Here is an 18,664-nt window from a genome sequence, read left to right on the forward strand (position 1 = left end):
CCAAAAAAAAGTTTACAATCAGTTGACTGCTTGTTTAAAAGCCATTGAAACATATCTAAATAGGTTGTCATGCTTAAGTGATTCATTAAGGTCACTCAATGCAGCTGGTAATCTCTCGTCTCTACAATTCCTGTGCTTCTGCTGAAAATGAAGAAAGTTTTAGCTGTACCTGAATTGCTGCGTGCCGGTCTGACACCTACTGAGATTGCAGCAAATCTGAGAATATCCAGATGTGCAGTCTACAAAGCTAAAAAAAAGCTGAAAGATACTGGAACAGCCTCACGAAATCCTGGGTCTGGAAGTGCCGATCTGTGCGGACCAAAAAGTTGATTGACAAGGTGATATGTGGCCACCCCAGAGTCCAGATCTCAATCCCCTGGATTATAGCATATGGGCAACTGTGGAGGACAGTGCCTGTAAGAAGCCACAAACTTCTGTGGCAGCCTTGGAGAGGTCCATTGTTAGATCTTGGGAAAATATGACAGCATCCTACATAAAGAAGACCTGTCAAGAGTTGTGACACTTAAGGGAGGACACATTGAAAAATAGAGTGTACTTTTCATGTTCTTTACAATAATGTATAATTTGTGATTAAATTCAAATTCTAAACTGAATAAACATGGCATTTAAGTTGTATAATGGCAGTGTAAACTTTTTTTTGGGTCACCCTGTATGTAAGAGTTAGCCACGCATCGACAGTGGTCATAATGAATAGAAACCTAGCCCTCCGCAGGGATAGCGTTACGTGAGCAAATGACAGGAACGTTAAAGTTATTTATGAGCGCTGAGAAATGTACTGCTTTAAGATGGTGGTCATTTCGCATCTAGTTCTACGTATGTGATATCTATGACACGCAACATACACTAATGCTACCACCGTAGCAACATGTGGGCGTAGTTTTTAGCAACGTCGGCGCAGTTTGCAACAGCTGTCGGCTGCAGTAAGGTATTTTTTTTATTGCTTCTTCCTCTATGCACGTGACATCAGCGCGTTGAAAAGTACTCCGGGCAAAACATGATGCTTAGAGCTGGCAAAATTAAACGATTCCTCGAGGTGAATAAAATTACTCAGATCAGTTTTTAAACTCGAGTTGCTCGAGTATTCGTTTCAGCTCTAGTATTTATACTTACTCAGTGTGAAACTTGAGCCTGTTTAGAGGAACACAAAGACGATATCCTGGCAGGAATCTTCTTCAACATCTCTGTCTCTCTCTGTTTTTATTTTTTCATAGCAGTTATTTAGCTTGAAAAGCTCAGAATGATCAGACACCACATCAGGGCTGAGCAACTCACTGACAATGGCTTTGGAGGAAGGTAGTATTAATTTCTCTGCCAAACTGTGGGATTTTTTTGGATTTAGCAACAAGCTAACTGGCTTTGAGGGCTTTCTCATTTACCTTTGTAGTTTTTCCTAAAAAAAAAATTGCCTGTTTCTCTCTGTTTTCACAAAGGTGAAAAAAATAGTCCTTCGACTTATTTTAAAGCAACGGGTGTTTCATTTGGAGATGACATTTAAGCTTGCTTGGCACCATGGCGGTGTTGGAGAGCTGCTCGTGTGGCGTTCAAGAACTGCCGGATTTTTAGCAATCAGCCACCTTTCCGTCCTCAATAATGCTTTGGAATAAAACACAAGGAAGATTGAAAGTCGTCACATATGGATAAATGGAAAAAACACTTTCGTTAAATCTAGAGCTGTCCCGACTAGTCGACATAGTCGACGTCATCGATGACGTAATTCCGTCGACGAGCACAACATCCCGTCGACGGTTAATGAAGGGTTAAAAAAATATATGTGTGGAAAGTTCAGAATGTTGGATGCTCTGTATGCAAGCGGGGAAAGCGACACAAAGCCAAAAAAAGTGCACCAGAGTGTCCAAAACATTGACTTATTTCAAAGAAACAAAGGAGGGTACACTCTTCTGTCCTGTCTCTTCAATGCCAAGTTTAGCTACGTCGGCCGTGAATAAACACCCAATTGCCGTCACCCAGTTTGTAATTTTTTTTTTCATTTTTTGTACACCAGAGGGTGCTGTCGCCTTACTAAATAATGATGTTTCATTGACAATGGGCTTATAAATGCTATAAGTGCCCATAGAAAATCTGTGGAGGGAGTTGAAAGTCCGTGTTGCCCAACGACAGCCCTAAAACATCACTGCTCTAGAGGAGATCTGCATGGAGGAATGGGCCAAAATACCAGCAACAGTGTGTGAAAAGCTTGTGAAGAGTTACAGAAAACGTTTGGCCTCCGTTATTGCCAACATAGGGTACATAACAAAGTATTGAGATGAACTTTTGGTATTGACCAAATACTTATTTTCCACCATGATTTGCAAATAAATTCTTTAAAAATCAAACAATGTGATTTTCTGGGTTTTTTTCCACATTTTGTCTCTCATGGTGAAGGTTTACCCATGCTGACTATTACAGGCCTGTCTAATATTTTCAAGTGGGAGAACTTACAGAATTAGTGGTTGACTAAATACTTATTTGCCCCAATGAAGGAGATACCAAAATCACATAAAAGTTAAAGTAATTTTGTAGGCAATTTCTATTCATTTTCCCTACTTTGTGATTGAAAATAACAATCTTTAGTTTTTGGCAATTTTTAGGTGAAGGGCATGAGACACAAAAAAGCCTGTTTATTTCGTATTACTCTACATTACTATTTTATGCTCGTGAATGAAATGGACCACTTGGATGTGTGCAGAAGCGATCCATATACGTATTTATTCAATTTTTTAAATCCAGCGCTATGAAAATTTGAGACTTTCGGCTACTGTCTCGGATTGAGGAAGAAGGCAAATGTGACGTCAATGATGAGACGGCATCAAAACGGCATTTTGCGGCTCTCTTCGTCGCGTTTTCCTCGTTCTGAATAATTCCCCCTCAATGGGCTGAATAGTAAAACCGATGAGCCCATTCTCCCGCTGACGTCATCCACCTGTTGGGGACGCTAGACGCCCTATAATGGTAGGCGTGGCTAACCGGCAGACTAAAAGACTAATTTCTCGTCATCTGCGCTTTGCTAAATTGTTGTCTATCGTCGAATCGTCTCAAAATATGATTGTAATTCACATAATTATGTTATTTAAGACTTTTTTTTGTCTCCTGTTGTACACACTTTAAGGCAATGGTTTTCATGATTTTTAAGGATCCTGGCAAATATTCACAAAATCTCTGACCATTTTATCCGAACAATTTAGAACATTGGATGTGTTTATACTAGGGCTGTCAAAATTACCGCGTTAACGAGCGGTAATTAATTTTTAAAATTAATCCCATTAAAATATGTGACGCAATTAACGCACAAATGCTCAGCTCAAACAGATTAAAATGACAGCTCAGTGAAAGGTGTACTTGTTGTGTTTTTCGGAGTTTTGCCGCCCTCTGCTGGCGCTTGGGTGCGACTGATTTTATTGGCTTCAGCACCCATGAGCATTGTGTAAGTAATCATTGACATCAACAATGGCGGGCAACTAGTTTATTTTTTGATTGAAAATTTTATAAATTTTATTAAAACGAAAACATGAAGAGGGGTTTTAATATAAAATTTCTATAACTTGTAGTTCTTAAAAGAGAAATGTTAGTACAAGTCTTTCTATCCATGGATCGCTTGAACAGAATGTTAATAATGTCAATGCCATCTTGTTGATTTGTTATAATGAAGAAATACAGTACTTATGTACCGTATGTTGAATGATAATATCCATCTTGTGTCTTATATTTCCATTCTAACAATAATTTACAGAAAAATATGGCATATTTTATAGATGGTTTGAATTGCGATTAATTACGATTAATTAATTTTTGAGCAGTATTTAACTCGATTAAAAAATTTAATCGTTTGACACCCCTAGTTTATGCTGATTAAAATATAAAGATTTCAATTTTGAGCAACTCTAACTGATCATCATGAAAAACCAATAAATGCTGAAACGGCAATAATCCATGAACAATTATATTTTCTATTGGGATGATTTATATGTAACTTAGAATGTGGTCTGTCGTCAATACGTCTATGATAAATCTGTAAGCATTTATCTGAAAACAAAGTAGGCATATTACTGAGCCACCTCTCTGTGAAATACAGCCCTTCACTACTCAGGGGGTTTGCTTTTCATCAACTCTTTTGTTGCAACTCAGAGTTAAATAGTCGCTCTTACAGCAGATAGATAGGATTGCATTATGACTGTACGGAATAAGTACTGTAATTGACGTTCATTCAATCAACTAGACTACAAATTTAAATCTTGCACTCACTGACATCAGAACGCTCTTAATATCTTTAAAATGTTTTTTGTTGTTGTCGTTTGTTTGTTTGTTTGTTTGTTTTAGATGCTGTCTCCTGTTACATTGAAACATCGATAATGGAAAATTCCACCAGGAGTATTTATGATACCCGTAGTCATGTCATGAAACAGTGCAAATATTTAAAAATGAAGTACTGTACTTCCATAAAACATCGTTACATAAGAAAGTACAGCCGGAGCAGTCAAATATGTTTTGCCTAGTATTTGAATGACTAACAGTGTGAATAAGAATGGAGTTTTAGGACAACTAAATGAACTATTGTCATACTGTTGTTTTTTTTTTTAATGTAAGGGTAGCCATTCAAAAGAGCTTATGACGAATAGTTAAATTTAAAATCTTTAATAGAAGAAAGTAGTCATTGTTTGTTATCTGGTACAAGTTTGCACAATCATACGCGGAGATTAAGGGGGGGCTGGGGGGGGGGGCATAGATAGTCGTCCCTGGTGGCCTAAATACTGTATGTCATTGTATGTAATTGACGTACATGAATCTAAAATTAAGACTTTGCTGGTAAAATGTTGTCTATAAAAGTTGTAAAGCAATGAAACAAACAACATCAATGAATAAAATGAAAACAAATATTTGTATAATGGGTCAAAATAATTGTTAAAACTGATTATTATTTACAGATTATTTACTTAGCCAAAACTACCTGCGGACAGGAAAGGTAAGATGGATAATTATGTAATTTTTTTTCAAACCTAAGCTCACAAAAGCGATAACAACTACCCACTGAGAACCAAGCATTGAAGATGTGGACCATGAAACACCGGAGAGCACCGCCAAAATGGTGAACGGAGTTTCAGTTTCCCCCACTAAAGACGCTAACTGTACAACAGAACTAGCACTATGAGTACCATATTCAATGGACACTGATCTTGTACAAAAGCATAGCTGTCCTAAGCAACCTGATTAAGAATTCCCCTAAAAAATGATGGGAAACAAAACAAACAAAAAGCATTAATTTTCAAAGTGTTATTATAAATATTCCTGACTGAAATATTCAGTCAAAAAGGATGCCGTCCCCTGTTTTGCTTGCCGGCGTTTGCAAACTGATCACAGTGAGGATTCGTTTCGCAAGGGTGTGAGTGACTGAAAAAACTTAAAGTACCGTATTTTTTGGACTATAAATCGCACCTGAGTATAAGTCACACCAGCCATAAAATGCCCAACGAAGAGGAAAAAAACATATATAAGTCGCACCGGAGTATAAGTGGCATTTTTGGGGGAAATTTACTTGATAAAATCCAACACATAGAACAGATATGTCATCCTGAAAGGCAATTTAATATAAAAATTAGGGCTGTCAAACGATTAAAATTTTTAATCGAGTTAATTACAGCTTAAAAATTAATTAATCGTAATTAATCGCAATTAATCGCAATTCAAACCATCTATAAAATATGCCATATTTTTCTGTAAATTATATGTATATTCTGTAAAATAATTTGTTGGAATGGAAAGATAAGACACAAGATGGATATATACATTCAACATACAGTACATAAGGACTGTAGTGGGCATTTCACTCTACTGTCATTTAAATCTGTCTATGCTGTCCTCACTCCAAAGCGTCTACTTTTTCCAAAGCTAGACAGCTAGTGAACGACGCCTTAATAATCAGACTTCTTCCTTTTTCATCTGATTTATTAATAAAATGGCCTCAAACCACTGTCCTCTTTAGACCGTAGTGAAACTACAAAAAAAAGTACACAAGCATGGCATTAGCAACAACGTTAGCTTAGCACGCTATACAGGTTCACTAAACATAAACAAAAAGCGTCTCATACAAAAAATATAACATTTCGCTAACTAACATAATATGTACATTCTTTACAACAACCATACTTACGGACAAATCTTGTCCAAGGATTATATAAGCACAACATTACAACGTAGGCGTCTGCCCGAGACGTCGTGCAGCCATATTGAACTGGCAAAAAAGCAATAAACCATGTCGCAAAGTGACCACAAGAGTTCGCTGTTAGACAGCACAAAAAACCTTGCTGTAAAACTTACCAAAAGGCAGAATACTGTCTGAGCGGGACATGTGCGTTAATTGCATCAAACATTTTAACGTGATTAATTTAAAAAATTAATTACCGCGTGTTAACGCGATAATTTTGACAGCCCTAATAAAAATACAATAGAGAACAACATGCTGAATAAGTGTACAGTATGTTACATGATGCATGAACAACGAAATGCGAATATACTGTCCTCACCAGGACGCTACGGCTCGGTCCTGGCTATACAGCGAGCTGAACTCCCAAATGACGATGCTGGACGTCCGTATAATTTGCTGACTCAATTTCATCCTCGATACCAAACAGGTTCGCATCAACATAAATAAATGATAATTAGGTGCTATTACAGCAATGACACAAACGGTTAGCATGCGTTCGCTAGCATTAGCACATCGTTCAAACAACCACACAACTGGCTCTACGTTTCCGATCGCGGGCGGAAAAAACACAACAACAACAACAGAAAAGATGATACACACAGGCGTGGCCTCTGTAGAGATATTTTACAAGCATAAACAATGAACTTAGATCGCAGCCGTGTCTCTCTCTCCCTCTCGCCCACTCGCTCAGAGATGCCGCGTAGCTGTCAGTCTTCTTCTGGGGTGTGAGCACTCTTCTTCGCGTAAACAAGTGCAAGTGCGCCCTCACTTGGGCGTGAAAGCGCCACAAACTAAAAGCATGCATTTCAATATTAATAAGTCAATTATACAGTTGAACACACATTGCCAAAGGCAGAACACGAACTTGGCCATAGCTATTAAGAGTTATCCAGATAACTATAGCATAAAGAACATGCTAAGAAGTTTGCCATACCATCAGTGTCACTCCAAAACACCAAAGTGACATGTGAAATGATATCATAAGTAGGGATGTCAGGATCGATCGGCATCCCGATCGATCGGGTCCGATCACGTCATTTTCAAAGTATCGGAATCGGCAAAAAAATATCGGACATGCCTTTTACATATATATATTTTGTTGTTGTTGTTGTTGTTGTTGTTGTTTTGTTTTGTTTTTTAATTAAATCGTTTTCTAATTGTATTTAACGTTACAGACATAATATGTTACACTTATCCAGAGTCTTTAGTTTAGGCTTAAGGTAGGGTTATCAAATTTATCCCGATAATGGCGGTAATTAATTTTTTAAAAAATGTATCATGTTAAAATATTTAACGCAATTAATGAATGCACTGCACGACCCACTCACGCATTGTCGCGCTCAATCTGTAATGGCTTTGTTTTACCTATATAGAGAGCTAAAAGGCAGCGTAAAATGAGTAGACTGAATTTTGGCAGCCTTTGGAGCCTTGTTTTAAATGGCTAAAGTCTTACAATCCCCCTCCCTACAATTAGAAATATCATGGGAAGCAATGTGGGGAAGCAAGGTAGTAATTGATCTTTTTCTTAACACCCTATTTTATTTCCCAACGCAGAGAAGATATATCAATTGGTAGCACTAAGCACAGTCATGGTTGCACTTCCCATCATGCATTGGGGCATGGCTACAGTATCATTTACTGAAAGCTCAACAAATACACTAGATGGCAATATTTAGTCAAAATATTCAAAGTCACATTTATCCTTTAAGAATTACAAGTCTTTCTATCCGTGGATCCCTCTCACAGAAAGAATGTTAATCACGTAAATGCCATCTTGAGGATTTATTGTCATAATACACAAATACAGTACTTATGTACTGTATGTTGAATGTATATATTCGTCTGAGTTTTATTAATTTTTTTCTGAATGTATTGCCAAAATGTATATGATCGGGAAAAATTATCGGGAATGATTGGAATTGAATCGGGAGCAAAAAAAAGCAATCGGATCGGGATCGGCAGATACTCAAACTAAAACGATCGGGATCGGATCGGGAGCAAAAAAACATGATCGAACAACCCTAATCATATGGTGTTAATAATTTCACACATAAGTCGCTCCTGAGTATAAGTCGCACCCCAGCCAAACTATGACAAAAACTGCGACTTATAGTCCGAAAAATACAGTAAATTGGATATCTTCGCGGAACACAGAAGACTGCTCACGCACGCACCCCCAACACACACACAGCTGGGATGCCTGCATTTACGAGCATGGGCTACGCTACAAACCAAGCATATATCTTGTAAATTAATTTTATTGCTGACACTGCGTTCCGGGGTCATCCACGTTTTGCCCCACCTGCCACAAAAGTCAAACTCCGCCTATGTGAACAATAAGGACTTGTCTGAAGTTTTTACAATTGTGTACATTAGCTGCCAAAGGAGAGTTGTATTATTTAGCAGAGGCAATATAATTCATGAATTACAGCCATTTAATTCTACCAAATTGGGGACACACTGTAATCACATATTTGATTGTTTCCTTTACATCGGCTTATTGTGGCTTTACACGGTATCAGGGGCGAAAAGTGAGACTGATTCTAAGGGTCGACGCCCTGATGGGGGTCCACAAAGAAAATAAGAACATTAGGTAATCATTGTTGGCGTGGAATTTTTCCTTTTCAAAATCGGCTTGAATCCAGTTTATCAAGAATGTATTGAATTTAGTTTGTCATCAATTAAATTTAGTTTGTTAACAAGGGACCTCGCTTCGGAGCTGTAGCCTATAGTGGAGATCGCAAGTCTCCAGATGAGGCTAAGCCTACTCCTGGAGTACTACTCCATAATGAAATACTGTAATTGTTTGCTAGCTAGTATTTGCTCCACTTTTAGCTTACATTTAATCAGTACAGCAGGCAAATCCTTTGCAATCTCTTCATACTAAAACGGTTGTATACTGTATACTGTAATGTATACTGTCGTCAAGGGCGTAGGTTTGGTCTCAACATTGGTAGGGATGATATTACAGCATAACCTGCATGTACACTTTTTGATCAGGATGGGACATTAATAATACCAAGCAGATTGGGTGAACGGGGGTCAGGGCTACATTTCTCACGAATATGAACCTAATTAATTGACATACTATTATACTATACGTTTATATACTGTATATATGATATATACATATATATATACATATATATACTATATGATATACGACTATGCTCATGACGTTGATCACCATCGACCAGTTTATCAAAAAGCTAGTGTGGGTAGCTCGCGGCAACCCCCTCCCCCAAAATACTTTTTTTTTTAAATACACATAATTGTGATTGTTGCGTGTATGTTGTGTTGTGTGAGCTACGTACAAGGTTATGCAGCACCCCTCTCTCTCTAAGCAGCTTCTTGCTAACATTTTTCTAGTTCCATATTTGCCAGCCGAGGTTACTCCATTTCTAACAGTTTATTTAATGTTAACAGTAGAAAACACAAAGAGAAGGACACTTCTCTCGAAGCAGCTTCCTACTTGAGTTTTGCAGGTTAGCAAGTTCACACAGTTTAATGTTATGCTAACACTGATGCAGGTTATTAATGGTGTGTTCCCCGCTTCCAAAACAATGATGTCTTTCTACATTTCTAACAGTGGCTGCTGCTGGTTGAAAAAAAAACTTCTCATATCTCTAATATCTAATATGGGTGTGTGTGAGGCTTAAATCACCAGCAAGCAAAAGTGCGTTTAAGAGGAAAAAATGGACCGGCACATTCAGCAAGTGAAAAGATGGACATGTAAATGTAAACATAATAAAAATAATTCACATGATAATGGTGGGGTCAATTACAACAATTAAAACATATGGGAAGACAATATAAATAAACTATATAACTGAAGTCATTACATAACGCAAATAAGGTTGCTTAAAAGTTGGTGGGGACAATTTAAGCATCCTGAAAAGTTGGTAGTGTTTTGTCCCAACCGTCCCTATGCAAACCTACGCCCTTGACTGTAGTATACTTAAGTTAAAAAAAAAACAACATTTTTTGTAAGTCATTCGTTATGGTATTTGCTTTGAGAATATATATAATAAAAATATATTTAAATTGTAAAAGATGGCCTTCAGTACATTTCTCATAGACGATATCAGTCTATTCATTATTGCTCTATATGCTGTACAGTATGTTTACATAAATATATTTTCATCTTAAATTAATGCATAAAATGCACAAATTAGTGTGTAAAGATTCACCAGAAAGCAGGAAATTACGTAGTTGATACTCTCAATGTGTGTGTGTGTGTGTGTCCTGGCATTGGTGGTGGGCCCAAAAGTGGTACCTTTTCATGGGGCCCAAAATCCCTGGCAGCGCCCCTGTACGACGTTAATCTAATAATTAATTATTTTTAAACACTTGTCAAACATACTATTTACTTTAGTTTATTTAATTTGGAAATATTATACCAAGTAACTACCATATTGTTTTGCATCTGCAAGACTTGGTGCTGTGACATTGAGTTAAATGTACTTTTTTTTTTTTTTTTTATGAGTAAACTGTGTAGAACAGCCAATACAATTAATTGGAAAGAGTGTGCACTGCTGTCCGTAAAAGATAAAGATTTATCTGCTGTGCTGAGTGTTGGGCTTGGTACACGAAGGGCCCCCATACCTGGCAAAGAGCCACGCTAATATTTGTTGATATATGCCACAAATCTCACTGTCTTTTAGTCACTGTCCGATAGCAACAGACGGTGACAAAAATAAACTCCAAAAACAACTCCATTACCAATATCATGTTTTTGCATCAATACAAGAAATGAATTAGACATGCTAAATACAATAACCGATTGGCAGTGAAGTACTGTAGGAAATTCATGTTTCCGACTGAAACAGCAATTGCCTCAGCTGGTTTATTTTTCTGAACTGCACTGTTAATATAGCTGAAGAAAGCCTAATATGGAATGCTCTACTGAATGAAATTTTATCCATTTATAAAAACGTGAATCTGAAGACGACAACTAATCATAAGTTATGGCTAGAACACATGTTATTGTAAGCATCATATAATCATTTATGTGTGTCTCAAGTAATTGCAATGCTTAAAATGTATTTAATGTATCGTATGAACATAATTAACTGATGTGATAAATCTTCGACATAAGTGAATACTTAAATTTTTCCTAATGCAAAACTAAATTACAGTGGTATGAAAAAGTATCTGAACCTTTTGAAATTTCTCACATTTCTGCATAAAATCACCTTCAGATCTGATGTGATCTTTGTAAAAATCGCACAGATGAAAAAACAGTGTCTGCTTTAACTAAAACCACCCAAACATCGATAGGTTTTTATATTTTAACCCTTTAACACCGAACGTGTCGGCAGCGACGCGTTTACGCATATCGTCTTTGAAGCTTCGTCACGCTGTAATTACGTCACCCATGTGCCGCTGGTTGGTCTCATTTGAAAGTGTGGTAGTTGATGTCCACACCAGTTTTTATTTGAAATCAATCGACCAAGAAAAACGGGAGATAATGTCATTTGAATTTTATATTTTCATTGCACTCATAAATGTGCATTAAAACGCTGCATGGACCATGTATCTATCTCCATATTTCCATCATTTCTTGTCCTTTTTCAAAACCGAAAGCAGCACAAAAGACTACATATCCCAAGAGCCGTTGTGATGTCAAGAAGGACGAACCGAATGTGATCATTTTAATAAGTTTCCGAGCGAGGCGCCAACTAATCAAAGGGAGGCATGCAACGCAAGCAACGGCCGGTTGGTTTGAGCGAGCGACTTTGAAACGTGCAGAATGAATCTATTAAAGCTACATTTAGCGCAAGCTAATGCATTATTTCATTAACTCAAGGAAGAAGATGAGCCGTATTTGTCGTTGTTTTCCTGGGCTGAGTCGGCGTCTCGGCGAGTAGAGGTGACAGCAGCGCGCAAACGGCAAAAGAGTAGGCAGTGTGACATTGTGTGTGACGCAACTCTGTGACCTGTTCAAGAAGAAACTTTATTGAGTGCACAAAAAAAAAAAAAAAAACATTATTGGGTCGCATGCCTGAAAAATTTGAATTGAACTGAACTACTTGTCAATATTTTTTTAAATACTTTTTTTCTATGTTATATATATTTTTTTCTTCACTATAATCTTTTCAATTTTGTGTAGATGTGTGTTCAAGAAGCTTGATTGCATGTATGTATATAATTTTGATAAGGTGATGGGTACAACACCTAACTTCACAAAGAGATATCCTCCAAACCCTTTGTGTGTTAGATGATATATATAATCTATTTTCTCAGTATTTTGCACTGTATATAACCTGTTTTGACCATAGTATGTGTAAAGGCCAAAAACGCCTATGACCATACCTGCGGTTTGTGTTGAATTGTCAAACATAAAACTATTCAATCTTTTTTTTTTCTATTGAATGTTTATCCTAACAAGTTGAATAAATATTATCAAGCTTCAAAACGGTTGGTCGAGCATGTTTGGTTGTCAATTGGACGTCAACATAACAAATTTTGAAAAAAGATTTTGGGATTTTTTTGTCTTTTTGGGTCCAAAATGTGGATTATAATTGGTCAGTGGAGAAAACAACAGTTTGGACATGAAGTTCAAGGTGTCCTGAAAAAAGGGACCCAACTTGGCCATTGTAAACATTTTTTTTCTTTGAAATATAAAGGCAGCATCAAATGCATGCAAATTCGGCTAAAATAGGCTTAGGTGTTAAAGGGTTAACAATGACGGAAGGGGGGAAAATAAGTAAGTGAACCATCACATTTCATATTTTGTGGCCTCACCTTTGGCAGCAATAACTTCAACCAGACACTTCCTGTAGCTGCAGATCAGTCTGACAAATCGATCAGGACTAATCTTGGCCCATTCTTCTCTACAAAACTGCTGGAGGTCAGTCAGATTCCTGGAATGTCTGGCATGAATCGCTGTCTTTAGGTCATGCCACAGCATCTCAATGGGGTTCAAGTCTAAACTTTTACTTGGCCACTCCAGAATGGGTATTGTGTTCTTCTGAAACCATTCTGAAGTTTATGTACTTCTGTGTTTGATATCATTGTCTTTTTGCAGCATCCATCCTCTTTTTAGCTTCAACTGTCTGACAGACGGCCTCAGGTTTTCCTGCAAAACATCCTGATAAACTTTTGAATTAATTCTTCCATAAATGATTGCAAGTTGTCCAGGCACCGAAGTAGCAAAACAGACCCAAATCATGATGCTTATGATGTTGGTGAGCTGTTCCATTTTTCCTCCCCACATGTTGTTGTGTGTTACTCCCAAACAATTCAACTTTGTTTTCATCAGTCCACAAAATGTTTTGCCAAAACATCTGTGGAGAGTCCAAGTGTCTTTTTGTGAACATTAAATGAGCAACAGTGTTTATTTTTAGACAGCAGTGGCTTCCTCCATGGAGTCCTCCAATGAACACCATTCTTGGCCATAGTTTTACATATAGTTGATATGTACACAGAGATATTGGACTGTGCCAGTGATTTCTGTAAGTCTTTAGCAGACACTCTAGGATTCTTTTGTTTTACCTCTCTGAGTATTCTGCAGTGAACTCTTGGTGCCATCTTTGATGAACGGCCACTCCTTGGGAGAGAAGCAACAGAGCCAAACTCTCTCCATTTGTAGACAACTTCTCTGACTGTCGATTGATGAGCATCCAGACTTTTAGAGATGGTTTTTAATCCTTTCCCAGCTTTATACAAATCAACAATCCTTGATCACAGGTCTTCAGACAGCTCTTTTGACTGAGCTATGATGCACATCAGACAATGCTTCTCATCAAGACCATTCTTACCTGTTGTGTATTTTATAGAGGGCAAGGCAGCTTTAAACCACTCATCAGAGATTGGGCACACACCTGACTTCAGTAGTTTGGTAAAAATTGGTTTCAATTGCTCTTTGAGTCCCCTTAGGCAGAGGGTTCACTTACTTATTTTCGCCCTTCTGTCATTGTTTGCATGCTATCCTCATTAAAATAAGAAAAACCTATGAATGTTTGGGTGGTTTTAGTTAAAACACACTTTTTTTCATCTGTGTGATTTTGACAAAGATCAGATCACATTTGATGGTGATTTTATGCAGAAAAGTGAGAAATTCCACAAGGTTCAGATACTTTTTCATACCACTGTACGTTGTTATTAATTTAATCTAAATATATGTTTATTAATCTTTATCTTGAATTTTTCATCTATTATTTTTTACACATTGTTTTACTTTATTTAATATTTCTGTGCTTTTTCTTTAATTGTCGAGAAAGACTTTTGAGAAAATAAAATATACGACGGATGATATAGTAATTAATAAAAAATATTTTTGATGCATTTCCTTTTCATAATTTTATTGATTAAAAATCAAACAGTACATTTTTGCAAATAGATCCCTTTTTGCCCATGACACACTAATTTTGTTGATACCCAACGGTATGTCTGAATGTTGACAATTTATCTGATTAGTTTTATTCGCCATGGCATTAGTACTTCCTTGCTGATACTGTCACATGGCAGCACACTACTGGTACACTTAACTCTATTGAGGAGGACAAGGGTTAGATGAGGACATCATTATTCCTATCTTGCATGTAAATGCTACAGATGTTCATTCCCAAAAATGTACACTTCAATTTGCAGTCAACTCATTTACAACCATTGACGACAATAAACGTCTAATCCATTTTAACTGTTAACAGTTGAAATGGATTGGACAACTATTGCTGTCGCTGCAGCCAACGTGTTATGAGTCATGACAACTCTTTGAATGAAAGTGAAGCAAGGGCGTAGGTTTGCATAGGGACGGTAGGGACATAACACTACCAACTTTTCATGATGCTCAAATTGTCCCCACAAAATTTTAAGCAACCTTATTTGCATTATACAATGAGTTCAGCTGTAAAGGTAATTTAGATTGTTTTCCCATGTGTTTTTAGGATAGAATTAACCCAACCATTATTAAGCGAATTACTTTCAGAATGTTCAGACTTAGATTTACCCCTTGTCACATAGGCTACGTTCATACTACAGGTCTTAATGCACGAATCCGATTTTTTCGTGTTTTTCCGACTCGAGTGAGGCATTAACTTGACGGTCTGAACGTGACAAGTCGCATAGAACGGGACCATTTCAAATCCGATCTGGGTCACTTTCGTATGTGGTCTAAATCCGATCTGGGCCACATTTTTCCAGACTGTCGCGGCGGTCTGTACTGTCCAGTCCCGCAAATCGGATTTCATGCAGCAATTACGTCATCAAATAGCGAGAGAGTCGTTACCATAGCGATGCACCTGTGCGTTATTAGCGCCTAGCTTGCAGTGAACACGGCTTTCGGTGAAGGGCTGGGCTTCACAACAGTCATAAAAAATAAAAATGGGTTGAGGATAAGCCTGAGAATGGTCAGTTTTCTCTGTTACAAGTGAGCAATATTTCAACATTGCTTACACGGCCGAGAGAGAGTCGGGGCAAACTGCCCATATGTGTGTGACATGCACGGACAGTGCGTGCATGCTATCGATCCATATAAACTTTGAATATAAGCCTAAACAGGGATTATTTATGTCTGTTATTTGTGTCCTCCTTTTGAAAAGCAAAACATGATATCCCTGGAATGACGGATGACGTGTGTCATTTGTTTTGATGCTTCTGCGCATGCGGGTCTTCTTGCTTAGCGCGTGTCGGACTGCGAATTAGTGCGCATGCGTAATACTTGAACGGTCTCAATGGATAAAAGCAGTCTGAACGGGCACGCCAAAAAAACGGATATGACAAAAAATCGGATTCGTGCATTAAGACCTGTAGTATGAACGTAGCCTTAGTAGTGCCGGTCCATTTTTTTCCCCCTCAAACACACGTTTGATTGGCTGATGACTAGAACCCCCACATTCACACAATCCCGACAGAAATGCATGTCAATATGCCGCCTCCTCCGCCCTCATTGAAGAGGAGGGATATTAGCTTTTTTTTTTTTTTTTCGGCCAGCAGCAGCAGCAGCCACTGTAAGTATTGTAAAAATATGTCAATGTTGTGGAGTTGGGGAACGCACCACTATTTTTGCTACTGAAAGTCCAACCTGCATCAGAGTTAGCATAACATTAAACTGTGTGAACTTTTTAACCTGTAAAACTCGAGTAGAAATCTGCTTAGAAAGGTGTCTTCCTGCATGTTTTCTTCTGTCAACTTTATTCAACTGTGCATTTTGTGCATTTATTCTATAAATTAAAATGTATTTATTTTCTAAATCATTTAAAATATATATATTTATATTTGCAGCGTATATACATATTTTAACGCCCCGCCCCCCACCCCAAAAAAAAAAAAACACAAAAACACAACCACTGTAAATTTCCTTTATATGAAGCAAGCATTTTGAAAAATGACTAATTTTAACTGTATTCATTTTTATGTATTAACCAGCTATTTTTGAGAAATGTACCCAATCTGTTTGGTCTTTTTAATGTCCCGTCCCCAGCAAAAAATGTACATGCAGGTTATGCAGTAATAGCGTCCCTATCAATGTTGAGACCAAACCTACTTCCTTGAAGTGAAGATAAATCTTTAAATGAACTTACAATCTGGCTTCTGGTTGTGGTAAATCACTGAATTCCGTGTTGCCGTTGGACTGAAATTGAACTGGAGAATCCTCGTCACTTTTGTTCCTGACTGGAGTTTTTTGGAAAGAGCCAGCCAGGCCTGCTTCAGCCGGCCACTGAAAACAGGAGCAGCGAGTCCGCACTTCTTTATAGATGGTGTTGAGCCACAGGGTGGACAGCCACGGACAGCCGAGAAGGTTCTTGAAGGCAACGCGGAACTCCGCACTCCGGCAGTAGATGATGGGATTAAGGCCAGAGTTCACGTAACCCAACCAGTTTAAGAGTCTGAAGATCCTTTCCGATGGAACGCTTCGGTCAAAAGCGTTGATGATGTTGGCCACAAAGAACGGCAGCCAGCAGACTGTAAAAGTCCCCATGATGATACCCAAGGTTTTTAGGGCCTTTTGTTCTTTAACAAGTAATAAACGTGACGGTCTTCGCTTGACGCCCTTCTTCCCAATACCGCTACTGCCTTGGCTAATGCACACAGACTGGAGGGCCCCATTGTTGACATCGGAACCATATTGCATTTCCAGTGTTGAGCACTCGTGTTTGAAACGCATTCTACTTTTATCAATGAGCTGCACTTGCCGTCTTGCTATTAGGAAGACCTTTGCGTATACAAAGATCATGATAAAGAGAGGAATGTAGAAAGACACAATGGAAGATACGATGGCATAGGCCCAGTTAGTGACAAAGTCACAACAAGCTGGGTCATCGTAGCACATCCTGGCTTCGTATTCATTGTCTGCACGCCAGTAGCCTTTCATGATTGGTACAAAAGAGATTAAAGCTGAAACGATCCACACCAAACAAACGATCGCCCTGGCACGCCATTTACACAGTAAAACTTGGTGTCGGAGCGGCCTCGTAATGGCTATGTAACGGTCCACCGCTATCACGCAGAGTGTCTCTATGCTGGCCGTCACGCATAAAACATCCACTGAAGTCCAGAAATCACAAGATGTTTCGTCGAGCTGCCAGTTGCCTGTCAGGACAATGGTGGCCCCCAGGGGCACTACAAGGACACCCATGATGAGGTCAGCGCACGCTAGAGACATGATGAAGATGTTTGTCGTGGTCTGAAGCTGGGAAGTTGAAGCTATGGCGATGATCACCAGCAAGTTTCCCACCACGATGATGACAATGATAGCCACTAGTATGAGGAGGATCCAGGATCCTGCTGCAGGGTGGTAGGGGAGCGTGTCGTTCCTTAAAGCAGATGCTGATGTGCTCAGGTTGCCGTCCATTGTTCAACACCTCACCTCAGTCACTAGAAGGTTTGGACATCAACATTTTTTTCTAAAGTCATAAAAATAATATAAACTGCAGCAAAAAAAAAGCAGAGGTTCTTACATTTCTTGCCTCAGGAGATTTGTTTAGCCACGCTCAAACTTCAGCCCGGGCTTCCCATGCTTCCACAACTGAAGACGTCTTAATAGAGTCAACATGTTCTCCTTAAAATATACATTTCCTTCCGTGCTGGAACAATAAAAGTTCACGGAGTTGCCAAAAGGCCAAACATTGATTAGAAAAATATTTTTAAAAGCCAGCCTTGCCTAGCAGGAGCTCAAAATAATCTCAACAGACTGCGGCACAACTGCTGTAGTTTGATCAAGATACAAGACATCTGAACTGTAGCAAAAAGTGCACGAATGCATCAGCGTGAGAGCCCACCTTTTTCGTCTGCTCTCTTTCTCTCCCTCCCTCGCTCTTTTTCTCTCAGCTGTCTATGGCTGTGTTGGCCAAGGGGAGGAGTTGAAGGGTGTGAGCGCTGTCCGGTGTGCAGAAACCAAACAAGCATTAGGAGCTTCACTCAATCATGAAGATATTGTTCAAGCTGTTTAAAGTAACAACACTAATTTCAAGGTTTTTCATGACTTTAATTTTGCTTGCAAAT

The 18,664-nt window shown here is 38.4% G+C and overlaps 1 protein-coding gene across 2 annotated transcripts in view; it reads right to left on the reverse strand.

Annotated features, from left to right (window-relative positions):
* Positions 1–18,435, reverse strand: part of adrb3a (adrenoceptor beta 3a) — a 36,649-nt gene extending 18,214 nt beyond the window's left edge. Inside the window, exons 1-2 of one of the 2 annotated variants that reach the window (XM_057832316.1) lie at positions 18,121–18,435; positions 16,744–18,037 (exon numbers count right to left, since the gene is read on the reverse strand). In XM_057832316.1, coding sequence (XP_057688299.1) covers positions 16,744–18,014 — 1,271 coding nt within the window. In that variant the 5' untranslated portion in view covers positions 18,015–18,037; positions 18,121–18,435. Of the gene's footprint in view, positions 1–16,743; positions 18,067–18,120 lie in introns of both variants that reach the window. The other variant, XM_057832317.1, reaches the window with a different exon arrangement.
* Positions 18,436–18,664: the final 229 nt, after the last annotated feature.

The sequence above is a fragment of the Corythoichthys intestinalis genome, chromosome 3, assembly GCF_030265065.1.
Source record: "Corythoichthys intestinalis isolate RoL2023-P3 chromosome 3, ASM3026506v1, whole genome shotgun sequence".
In the NCBI taxonomy this organism is placed as follows: Eukaryota; Metazoa; Chordata; class Actinopteri; order Syngnathiformes; family Syngnathidae; genus Corythoichthys; species Corythoichthys intestinalis.